This window comes from Marmota marmota, unplaced genomic scaffold (genome assembly GCF_001458135.2).
Source record: "Marmota marmota marmota unplaced genomic scaffold, marMar, whole genome shotgun sequence".
In the NCBI taxonomy this organism is placed as follows: domain Eukaryota; kingdom Metazoa; phylum Chordata; class Mammalia; order Rodentia; family Sciuridae; genus Marmota; species Marmota marmota.
Window position 1 is genome coordinate 193,356 of NW_025999895.1, and position 11,854 is coordinate 205,209.

Genomic DNA, 11,854 nt, shown 5'->3' on the forward strand with positions numbered 1-11,854 from the left:
CCCCCCCCCCAGCCGTGGCGTCTGCCACCCTTCCTCCTGGCCCTTCCATGCTGTCAGTGGCTGCACTGTGTGGAGTCAGATTGGGAAAGGGTGGATGGGAGCCTGGGCCTGCAGGCCCAGAGGCTGCATGCGGACTGCGCCGTTGCTCCTGAAGGAACGAGCCTGTGCTGGCCTCACACTCCCACTTGGTCGCCACTTCAGGCTTGTGCCAGAGTGGGAATGTTGGGGTGGAGAGGCCCTGGAAGGGGTGCCCAGCTGGCACCTGCTGTGGTCGCTGCAGATTCGGGGCCTCACCTGCGGAGCACCAGGCAGCCTCCCACGTGAGCGTTCAGGCAGAGCCCAGGTCCGGATCTGGGGGAGGAGGTGGCCTCGGGAGCCTTCTGCTAGTTCGGGGCCCGGCTGGCCAGAGGGCCTTCCTGAGGGGTCACCTGCAGCGGCACGGACAGAGCTGGGGGATGTGGCACCTGAGGAGCACAGAGGCCTCTACTACTTCCCTGTGCATCTGCAGAAGGCCAGGCCTTCTCCCACAAGGCCGCACCAGTTCCCCTGCCACTCCTCCTGACCCGGAGTGAAAAGTGGAGCACGGATGGAGCAGCCGCCTCCTGAGGGTCCTCGGTGCCTGGGGGGGCTGTTGACGGCTGAGGCGCCCCTGTGTGGTGCAGAGCCGGCCTCTGGTGGAATGGTCATACACATGCTGGACGCATGCCGGGCTTCTGTGAGCCGTCCAAGATCACCCTGCTGGGCCACTGCTGGTCCACTCAGGCCGCACCAGGGACTCTGTGGCCCCACTTGCCTGGGCCCAGGGTGCTGGCCCCGCTCTTGACCAGGCCACGTGTCATCAGCAGGCTTACCTGGAGCCCCACATTTTCACAGCTCCACTGGGCTTGATGCCCTCCTGATGCCTGGGTGGGTGTGTTCACGTGTCCAAGGGTGCAGCGAGGGACCCGTGGGGTTGGGCTCTTCTGGGTGACAGGTGAGGAAGGCACAAAGGACCCAAGCAAACTTGCAGGTACTCCCAAGGCCGGCACAGAAACCCTGCAGTACTGCCATGCCCTCTCACCAGGCAGCTCCCCTAAGGAAAGGGCAGAAAGTCCTTTGCTTTACACCTGCAGTTCAGGCAAGGTGACATCAGTATCAAAAGTACAGCATTTGGAGGGGCACAGTGGCCCTGTGATCCCAGCCACTTGGAGGCAGAGGCAGGGGGATATCCAGTTCCAGGCCAGCCTGGGCAGCTTAGGAGACCCCGCATGAAATTAAAAGGGCTGGGAGTGTAGCTCAGTAGCAGAGGACCCCGGGTTTAAACCCTGTGCCTCCCCAGTACAGCGTCAGCTCGAGGGCTGGGCTCTGCTGCCCCTAACATGCCTACTTTCTCTGCAGCCAGAGGCAGGAGAAACACTCTGCTCCTGCCGTGGGGCCCCTGGAAACTGCCAGTCCTCTGCCTTGAAACGCGTATCTGAGTGTGACCCTAGTGTCCCTGGGTGAAGGTTCTGTGCAGGCATTTGTCTGTGCCGACTGGACGGCCTCTCCCTCCACTACGGTGGACCCTCGACAGTCGTGTCGATCGAAGGTGTGGGCTGGGGCGAGGCAAGAAGCCAAAGCACAGGGTGTGCTGGGGAGGCAGATCTGAGGCCAGGAGGCACAGGGCGGGGCTGAGGGAGACCAAGTCTGCGAGTGTGGCAGGAGACGGAGAGGAGGGCACTTCAGGGCTGTGACAGGTGCTCTGAGATGGCAGTCCAGGTCAGGGGGAAGACTCCTGGGTGCTCTGGTCAGGGGGCTGCTGTCCTGAGGCTGAGCACAGCACACTTCTGAGGCTGTGGCCACACTGGAAATGATCGTAGTTGGTCATCTTAATCTGAGCCATTAAGGCCCGGCTGCCAGCCAAGGGCAGTGTTGGCCAAGAGCCTGCCATCCCTGGGGGGGAGCGGGCCCTGCCCTCCCCTGGCCCAGGGACTTGCCCGCCTCCACCTGTCCTTGGCTGTGGAGGGGTCTGCCTGGCAGACGTTCTGTCGGTGTGAGCCGTGCTCAGGGAGGTCGCCTGCCCCACACCTGGCTGAGTTCTGCCTGCTCTTCTTTCAGATCATCGGGTGCCGTGTGAGGAGAGACCCCCCAGGTTCCACTGAGCGGTACACACGCTGGATCAACCAGCTGGCGCCCGAGCAGCTTCTGACACAGGTGACGGCTTGCTTGTCCTGGTCCAGGCGGTCCCTACCGGGGCAGCCTCTTGGAGCCCCAGGGCCATGTCCTGCTCAGGGCCTACTGGCCTGTCGTTGGGGTGCGGTTTTGTCTTCACTCTTGTCCAAATGCAAACTGGACAGTGTGTGCTGACTGGACACACACTAACCCCATGGAGACCTGACAGCTCAAACAAGGCAGGTTCCCACCTAGGACACTGACCACGGGCTGCTCTGAACCTCGATGGGGTGTTTCAGAATCTCCAGTGTCCCCCATGTTACTGGAATTAGATGGACATGCAGTGTGGACAGCAAGGGCAGACCTCACAGATGGCAGGGTGGCTTCAGCAGTGGACGGGGCAGACGTGGTACCAGGTGGAGGGTGGACGTGGTGGCGAGGGGGGGTGGACGTGGCTGGATGGAGGTGCATGGAGTTGCAGCACACAGTGTGGGTGATAGTGGATGTGTGGTCTGGGACCCGCAGGAGGTTCATCAACTCATGTCCTGGGTTTGAGCAGCAGTGGTGGGCATTGTTGGATCCGTGCTTGTGGCCATTCTCTATGGGACCCCTTGGCTACCAGGACAAGGCAGAAGCCAAGGGCCGGCATCTGCGCCAGGGTCCTGGCTGCAGTGTGTGTCCCTGGACTGTGTGGAGTGACATCTGCTCATGAGCAGCCAGAACACTGCAGGCGGGGCTACTCCCACGTGGAAGAACACGGCCCCACCCTGGAGGGCCACCTTCCTGGTGCTGGCTGGCAACGAGGACGGTGGCACCGTCAGCTACAGCGACTGGCCTGCCTGGGCACAGGCTGGACGGAGAGGCTGCCCGTGCGGCTCCAGGTGGCCTCAGCAGACACCTGGCTGCTTGCCAGTGGGGCGGGGGACAGGCGGTCTCGGGGACACAGCCTCTAATGTTTCCTAGTGTTGCTGAGCATCTTAGATCTCATCAAAGGAAGGAGAACATGCAGCACCCACCCACCAGTCCTCACACCCCACCTAGTCCCGGCTTCCGAGCTGTCAGGTCTCCATGGGGTTAGTGTGTGTCCAGTCAGGTGTGGCGCAGGCTTCACTGACCGTCGGGCTCCTGGGCCGGAGGCGGAGAGCCAGCCTGGCCTGCCTCACGGGCGGCGCTGAGTCAGGGCTTCTGTTCACTGATTTCCTGTGGCAGGGGAGTCACATCCAAACTGCACAGAGCACCAAGGGTGACATTTAATCTGAGCAGGGCTTCCACAGAAACACGTCTCTGAATGACGGCAGCAAGACGTCCGTCGAGGATCATGAGCGGTGGTGGTCCTCAAACAGGGCTGCCGTGGCAAGTCTGGGTCGGTTCCCCAGACAATCTGCTCACAGTCTGAGTGCGTGGCTGTGTGGAGATGGGCCGGTTTCCATGAGCACTGCATCCTGGGAAGCATGGCCCAGTAGCCCCGTGTTCAGAGTTGAGTCACGCTCCTGCCGCGAGCTGCAAGTCACCTGCTGGTCCCCAGCGAACTCAGGTCGGAGTCCTGGGTCCCGTGGTGGCCCACACCTGCCATCCAGACCCTGACCCTCAGACCCTGTTCACACTGCTGAGTGCCTTTCCCCAGGGCCTGTCATCCAGAATCTGGAGGGATCCAAGTGGGGCCCAGGTCAGAACCCCCACTCTGCACCTGGGGCTGGGGGTCCCTGCCACAGGGAGGGGGCCAGGGTCCCAGCAGCTTGTGCGTGGTGGGCTGGCCAGTGCCTACCAGGGTTGAGTCTGGCTCTCTTGGGCTGCATGAGTGGTTGTGAGGTGCCTCTCAGCCCGCTCTCCCCCCACACACACACTTGCTCCTGCTGCCCCCAGAGGGTCCCTGCCTCCTTGACTCTGGCTCAGGCAGCCATAGTTACAGGACGCACTGGACAGACACTTCTCAGTCCTGAGCTGGACCTCTGAGAGGGGTACTGCTTCTCCCGAGGCTCCCTGCTCTGCGTGCAGATGGCGCCATCTCTCTGTGCCTCACCTGGCCTTCCTGGGCACACTCTGTGGCCTCTTCCTTTCCTTGTAAGGACGCCTCTTCTCTCCTCCGGTGGGATCAGGGTTCCTTCCTGTGACCTCATGGAGCCATCATCGCCTCATGAAAGGCCTCGCCTGCAGACACGGTCCCACTGCAGAGAGCTTCAGCCTATGAACTCCACAGCCCTGGGACTCCTCCCTGCTGTGTGCCCCGGCACTTCTGTAGCCCTGGTAGCAGGTGCAAAAATAGTAGAGTTCCTGGGTGCTCTTCCAAGTGACCACAGCACAGTGACCAAACCCAGAACACCAGGCTGCACCACGCCAACAGCCCCAGACCTCGCGGCAGCAGGGACTTCCACTGTGGCAGGTGTAGGACACCAGAGTGAAGGTTGCCCAAGCCCCTACCATTGGCCCCTGGTCCTCCCAGCCGTCCTGTTGTACTGCTTGAGTGAAAACCCCTGCAGACTGGTGGCTTAGGAACAACCACCTTTGTCTCGCACAGCTCTGGAGGGGCAGCCCCGGGTGGAGACTGGCAGACTCCGTGTCTGGCCAGCCCCATTGCATTCTGGTCCACACACAGTGAGGGGCAAAGAGCCCTGGCGCCTGCACATGAGGCCCCATCCACCAGGGCTCCACCCCCATCACCTGGGGTCAGATGTCGGCATGGGACTCCAGCATGAGTTTGGGGGACACGGCACTCGGATGTCAGCCACCCTAGCCCCTGTTGGACCATCTGCTCCCTTCCCCTGGTTTTGTGCTTTGGAAGGCGGTGCACCCAGGGTCAGCATGGCCTGGGGTCCACCATACCCGGTGTGCATGCCAAGCATCTACTGTGTGGGAGACCCATGCACCCTGCCTGCACACGGGCTGTGGCAGATGGGGCTCAAGCCTTGGATAGTGGTGTGTGAGCACGGGTCCAAGTCGAGGCAGATGCCCTGGGGTTTAGGTGCTGGGTCACTGGCCAGCGCCTGCACCACTTTGTGACAGCCACCATCTTGGTTTCCAGGGTGGCAGCGTCCTGTCCCGCGGGCCTCCTGCTCTCCCCTCCAGCATCTCTGCAGGGGCCTACTCGCCATTCATAGTCCCCTTTGATCATGTGTATGTACAAGTCTTGCCCATTTTTTAAAAAGTATTTTTGTTAGTTTTACATGGACACAATACTTTTATTTTATTTTTTATTTGTATGCGATGCTGAGGATTGAACCCAGCGCCCCACACATGCCAGGCAAGTGCTCGACCACTGAGCCACAGCCCCAGCCCCTTGCCCATGTTTTAACTGATTTTTTTTTTTTTTTTGTGTGTGTGTGTCTAGCAGAGTGCTAGGTGTCGTGGTGCATGAAGGGATATGAGGTAGAGATCCAGCTTGCAGCTAAACTGAGCTTGCACTGGAAATGAGGTGTGGCTGGGAATGAAGGTGTCTACTGGCTGGAGGTCCTGAGGACTCCAGGAAGCAAACACAGTCCAAACAAAGATGCAACCTGATCTGCAGAGCTGACCCAGAGATACATCCTCACTTACAAGTCAGATGAGGAGATTTTGAATCTGTCATTCTTGATTTTTTTTTTTTTTGGTTGCCATCCAATGAAGTCATATCCTGCAAAAAATGTTTTCCTAAGAGAACACATAAAATATTGAGGGCACAAGGAACAGAACTCAGGGGCCTAATCCAGTGAGAATGACCGGTAGGAATGACAAGCATCAGGGTAAGAAGCAAGTGTGCTCAGCAGATGTGATGGAGGTGACAGGGCTGGCTGGCCTTATTGGTAGCTGTGCTTGAGGAAATGCTTAGTGGAGGCAGCCTGGGGACATGTAGTGGAGGCCATCTTTGCCAGGGATTATGGTGTTAGCAGTGGCTGAGTACTACAAAAAATATTAATGTATGCTGGAGACACAACCTGAAGACCCCCAGAAATATTTAGGGCTGGGGTTACTGAATGTAAGGTGCAGGTGAAGACAAGAAGCATCCAAAAGATATGATTTTAGTTTGTTCTCCTGGAGTTTGTAATTTAGTTGGAAAAGCAAGACCTTCATTCATACCCGAAAAGCTAGGACTGATAAAATAGAGAATGTGAGGGCTGGGGTTGTGGCTTGGTGGTAGAGTGCTCGCCTAGCATGTGCGAGGACTTGGGTTTGATCCTCAGGACCACATAAAAATAAATAAATAAAATAAAAGCATTGTGGCCAACTGCAACTAAAAAATTAATATTAAAAAAATACAGGATGTGAGTAAGTGCTAGACTGTTCTTGAGATTATATTCAGTCCAATCACACCTTCTTTGAGAAGGTGGTAGAATTTGCTATGACCTTAAAGTGAGTGGGATTTGGGTGGGTAGTAATCCTTCCAATAGTGGTAAGAACTGAAGGCCAGCAATAAAACTTTTTTTTTACAAGCACATGAGTTTTTGCTGTATGCCATAGACTATCTTAGGAATTTTCTGTCATGTGTGGATAATCCTCAGAACAACTTGTAAGAAGCTTTTATTTTTACCATTGGACAGAGGTGGAAGTTGGAGATTCAGATTAGGGGATCTGCCTGAGCTCATATAGTGAGTGAAGGGGGAGCTGACTGAAGGGTAGATGGCAGATAGTTCTCCTTCTTGACAAGAGCAAGAAAAATGAAAAACAGGGATAAGGATATGACACAACATGTAGAAAACCTTCAAAGCCATGCCAAGAGGTTTGTATGCAGTTTTGTAGGTGAGGGGAAGTGACTAAAGATGTTTTCAGAAGACTAGTATTTATTGTGGTTGGGCTAATTCATCAGGAAGTAAGACAGGAAGAACACGAAAATAAAGGCAATCTAGCCAGAGGGTAAAATGAGTAATCCAGGCCTATGGAATAAAGAGGAATGACTTGAACATTTGAAAGAAAGAAAGAATGGGTCTCAGTGATGTGGCTTTCTATGTGGGGGACCAGATTCTGGCAAAGGTGGGCTGAGCTCTAATCCAAGCCATCACCAGCAGCTAGAGATTCCCAAGTCCACCAAACTGGAAATGAAAGTCAAGCTCAAAAATGGCAAGCGGACACTGGGCAGGATCAGATGGGCTGGTGCTAAAGCTCTCTGTGTGATCCCAGAGTCTTCTTTAAGTCCAGTCAGGGTGTCAGAAGAACAGGACACTCTTGTAAACTGGAACCAGAGCCCTAAGATGTCTAGGGATGACAGAACAGAAACTAGGTCAGGGATTTCATTTGTCCCTGCTCTAGACAAGGAGACCAAGGGAAGCAATCAGCAGCTAAACCACTTAGAATTGTAGTTTTAACTATAATTTAGTGGAGTCTCAGTCTTTAAATGTGGTTAGGTCTCATTTCACGTATGTGGCACCCCTGAATTGTAACAGTAAATGAACTACAGTATCCCAATTCTCATCATCCTGGAGAGTGCACGTGTTTAAAATTGTCTAATGTTAAAATGCGTCATTAATTTATTTTCCAGTGTCTAGGTTGGAATATAACTATGTGATATATATCAAATGAATTTCATGGCTACAGTCCAAATGTAACAAATGAATCATTTAAGACTATCCGCATATTGGTGATGCCAAAATTTTCATTTTCTTCCATTTTATAAATGCATCATATCTCGGCTCAAAATCAATCTATTAACCTTGAAAACATTTGGAGCTGGAATGAAGGTTCACAGTGAACTTTGTGACCTTCCACGTGATATTAGTCATATTTAGCAATTATTATTGGCTTTGAGTAATGAGGAACCATTTGAGACAGGAACAGCCACGCGGCACTTACCAATCAAGCAAACTTCAGAGACCACAGGGAAAATGAAGAGCATGCAAAATCAGGATTTTTAAACCTTGAGCCAGTCTGCCACAAAGCTCTTGTCTTTTTAAAATAGGTTCAAACATCTTGGCAGCTATGCTGATAAATTGCACATAAAATACTCTAGTAAAATCTTTGTGTTATGAGATAAGGAATTCTGTTTAGTGGATTTGAAGGGCAAATCTGTGTGTGCCCTCTAAACCTCCAGTGGGGTGAGCCTGATGGATTTCCCAGGTGCCAGACAGTTCACTGCCCCAAAATATGGGAGGAACGACGAGGGTAGAAGCTTAGCAACATTATATTTTAAATTAAAGTTCAAGTAAATGTCTCAACTAAAATTGCCTTAGGAATTACATACATAGATTATCCTCTGGGTGAATTTTATATTATATCAATTTTAACACAATATAAAACATAATGTAGATGCTTTTGGATTCATGACATGAAAGAATGGTTAATGGTTTGTCCATATGGGTTGTATGAAAANCCCTTGGTTAGTGGGCTCCCACTACTGACCTCTCAAGGTGGCTTCCGACTATTCCAGTGTCTTTTGCTCCAGCTTTCCTCTACCTACATGGATCCAGCTGGTCAGCTGTGTCACGTTCAGGCCCCGTCAGTTGGCTTGGGGACGGACAGTGTCATAGTGCCGAGCCCTCCTTGGGCTTCTTTCATCAGCATCCTGCAGTTATTCAGCACTTGGGAGCATTGCGTTTTGATTTTGGTTTCCACTACTTACTGCTAACATGTGAGAAGAATCCCTAAAGATCACGGGACTGTCCAGGTTCTGTGGCTCGCTGACCGTGATGAAGCTGTTTTGGTAGCCGCTGGCTTCCGAGGAATTGCTCGCGTCATCTCGGGGCCAAGCGGTGTTGGGCGGTGCCACCTGCTGCCTGCCGTGACCCTCTCTCCCTGAGAGCAGCTGTGTGGCTGCTGCGTGGTTTCCTCTCCGGTGCGTCGGGCGTCTCTGGCTGTGCTGGGTGGAGGTGGCAGCTGGGCCTCCTCTCTGAAGTGGAGACGGTGCCACGAACCCTGAGCAGCTGCTTGGCCTGCCTCGCGTGGGCCTGGGGTGTGCTCTCGGCTCAGTGCCTTGTGCTCCTGGAGGCCACCTCTGGTCCATGCCGAGGATGGGGTACCAGGGACCCTGCTTCCCAGCATGGCTGATCTGACAGTCTAGCCTGGTGGGTTTGGTGGAGAAGGGAATCAGCTGGAATGATGCAGAGACACTCCCAGAAGGCCAGGTGAGAGCGTGCGGCACGTCCAAAGGCCCTGCGACATCCAGCACAGGAAGTGAGGGCCAGAGTCCCCGCGTAGCGAGGCCCAGGCTGCAGCTACACCCGAGAGGAGCAGGAGGTGGGAGGGCAATGGCACCCAGAAGACGTGGAGTGGGAGGGTTCTGGACGTGGGCTCCTGTGCCCGCAGCGTCAGGTACAACTGATTCGAACAAATAAAAAAAATGAGTTTCAATGCCAAGCAGCAAGGGCTACATTCAAGGCATAAAGTGGACACTGTTTCGCTCTGACTGACCTTCCACTGGTCTGCTGTGGTGAGTGGGCCGTGGGGGCTGACTAGGTCACTTCTGTTCTGGCCACTGCATCGCAATGCGTGGTCACTGGCGGATTAGACCGTAGTTCTGCTCCCCTGCCAGGAGAGTCCTGCTGGTGGCTCAGTGCAGTGGTGACGCTCTCTGCCTCCCGTGGGTTCCGGTTCTAGTGTTCTCCAAGCTGTGAGCACAGCTACCTTCTCCCCAGGGTGTCCCCATGCAGGCTCAGAGCCCTGGGAGCCACCGGTCCTTGGGGCCTCTCCAGGGCACAAAGCCACTGTGCCCCGTGATGGTTCGGGAACCCCCAGCCTCCCCAGGCCCAGCCCTGCCGGGCCCCATGGCGTGGTCTCCCTCCCGGCTTCCTCCGAGGCCCACTTCCCCGTGGAAGGCAGGAGCAGCAGTTGCCCCCCACACACCAGCTCGGGAGGCTCCGTGCTGGCCGCAGGCCCAGCCCTTAGCCCCTGGAAGCCCTGCTTCTCTGCTCACTGCGCCCCCTTCCTTGCAAGGCTACCCCATCTTTCCCCACACTCACGGTCACGTCCCTGAAGAACAGACCAAGTTGCTTTGCAGAGAGATGTGACTCTACCTAGTAGAAATATGTGCAAATCAAAATGCAGTCTCAAAGTTTTTAACAGAGCCCGACACGGTGGCCCACTTCTGCCATCCCAGCTACTCAGGAGCTGAGGCAGGAGGAGCACAAGTTCAAGGCCAGCCTGAGCAACTTGGTGTAACCCTGCCTCAAAACATCGCAATGGTTGGAGATGTGGCTCAGAAGTCACGCACCCTGGGTTCAGTCCCTAGCAGGACACACCAAAAAAAAGTTTTAAATAAGATTTAGAAGCAGAATTTAAGAGGTGGACGCAGCAGATGAATTACACATTACTCAATGTGACATACAGATCCCACACGTGGTCTGACACGCGATCCACACGTGACCTGGTGGGGACCTGCCTCAGTTCCCGTGGCCACTGCCACCCATGGGTGGGTGGGTCCAGTGGCGCTGAGTGGGCTGCCCACTCCCTGGGCAAGTCCTAAACAGCAGGTGCCCAGCTGCAGAGCACACCTGTCCCCGAGTGCCACAGGGCTTTTCAGTGAATCAAAGTTGAAAACGGGAAGCTTAATTTTTGCTTTGGAATGGTTTCCAAATGTCAGCGTTAAGTCGTTTTTTTGGTGATGGCCAATGGGATAAAGTGGCGGGTTGTGAGAGCTGTTGTTTTCTGCTGCCGTGAAGTGTGGGCAGCAGGGGCCACGAGGCTGAGCAGGGTGCTTCCCTGCCACAACACGGCCCCGATGTTGCAATGCCAAGGCCCAGCGTGGGCACACAGAGCTGGGGGTGCCCTCTGAATGCTCACGGGGTAGGACTCGGCCAGCTGGGCCTGGTGCCCGGTTGTCCTGTAAGCACCTGGTGGCTGGGAGTGCTGCTCTAGTGACATGGGTCCACGCTGTTCCTGGGAGAGTCCTACAGGGGCCGCCGTGCTGGCGTGCCGGCTGCTTCGGGTTGGGCTCTGCTACAGAAGGCCGCTGCCATCGGCCTGGCCATCGGTCCTTGTGGGTGTGACTTAGGGGCCTTTCCTCCTGTGCCGTGGGACCTCTTGGCCTCGGGTGTCCCCCTCCTCTTCCTGAATCTGGGGCTAGTTCTGTAAGCCTCTGACAGAGTTGGCAGGGAAGCTGGGGGGGTGGGGGGCTCGTCTTCCTCTCTGCCCTCCGTGCTGCCACCCAGGGGACGGACAAGTGTCCCTGTTGCTCTCTGTTGTGACCACCTGCTGTCTCCCACCAACACTAGGTGTTTACCGCCAACGGCCCCACAGTGATCATGCCCACTTGGTTCTGCTCACGAGCCTGGTTTTCCCACGTGGGTCCATTTGACGAGGGTGGGCAGGTGAGTGTGGAAAGCGAGGCCTGGGGCAGGGTTAGGAAGTGGCCTTCACAAGTCTCCTGTGAGCAGCGTCCACAGCCCCTGGAGTCTCGCAGCTTCCGGCTCCAGTTGAGAGCCCTGCGTGGAAGTGCAGGGCTGCACAGAGCCGGGAGGAGCCCTGCTGCCCATCGTGGCCTCCCTCTGCCTGGACACCACCCCAGACAGGAGCCGGCCCAGGAGCCGGGCCAGCCCCACCTGCCACCTTCTCTCTGCTCTGACACCCACCCTCCTTGTGGGTCGGTTCTGATCTGAACCCCCTTCCCCACTGTGTGCTGAGGGAGCATGGCTGGGCTCGGGGACCCTCAGCCACCTCTGCTCCAGGCTCTGGGTCTGCGACTGTGGGGAAGCCGAGTGTCCCCAGGGCCTGCGGTCCTGTTCCCCAGGCCCCTCGCTGCAGCAGCCTTGGGCGTCCCAGCCACCTGGCCTCGAGGCCGTGTCTCAGGCCCTCTGCCCAGCTGGGGGTGTTCACGCCGCCCCCCCCC

General features: G+C 55.9%; 1 protein-coding gene across 8 annotated transcripts in view; it reads left to right on the forward strand.

The window, feature by feature from the left end:
• B3gntl1 (UDP-GlcNAc:betaGal beta-1,3-N-acetylglucosaminyltransferase like 1) overlaps positions 1 to 11,854 on the forward strand; it is a 40,639-nt gene that overhangs the window by 18,578 nt on the left and 10,207 nt on the right. For all 8 annotated transcript variants that reach the window (XM_015503998.2, XM_048796805.1, XM_048796816.1 and 5 more), the window contains 2 exons: positions 2,077 to 2,172; positions 11,241 to 11,336. In XM_015503998.2, the coding sequence (XP_015359484.1) occupies positions 2,077 to 2,172; positions 11,241 to 11,336 (192 nt within the window). The remainder of the gene's footprint in view (positions 1 to 2,076; positions 2,173 to 11,240; positions 11,337 to 11,854) is intronic.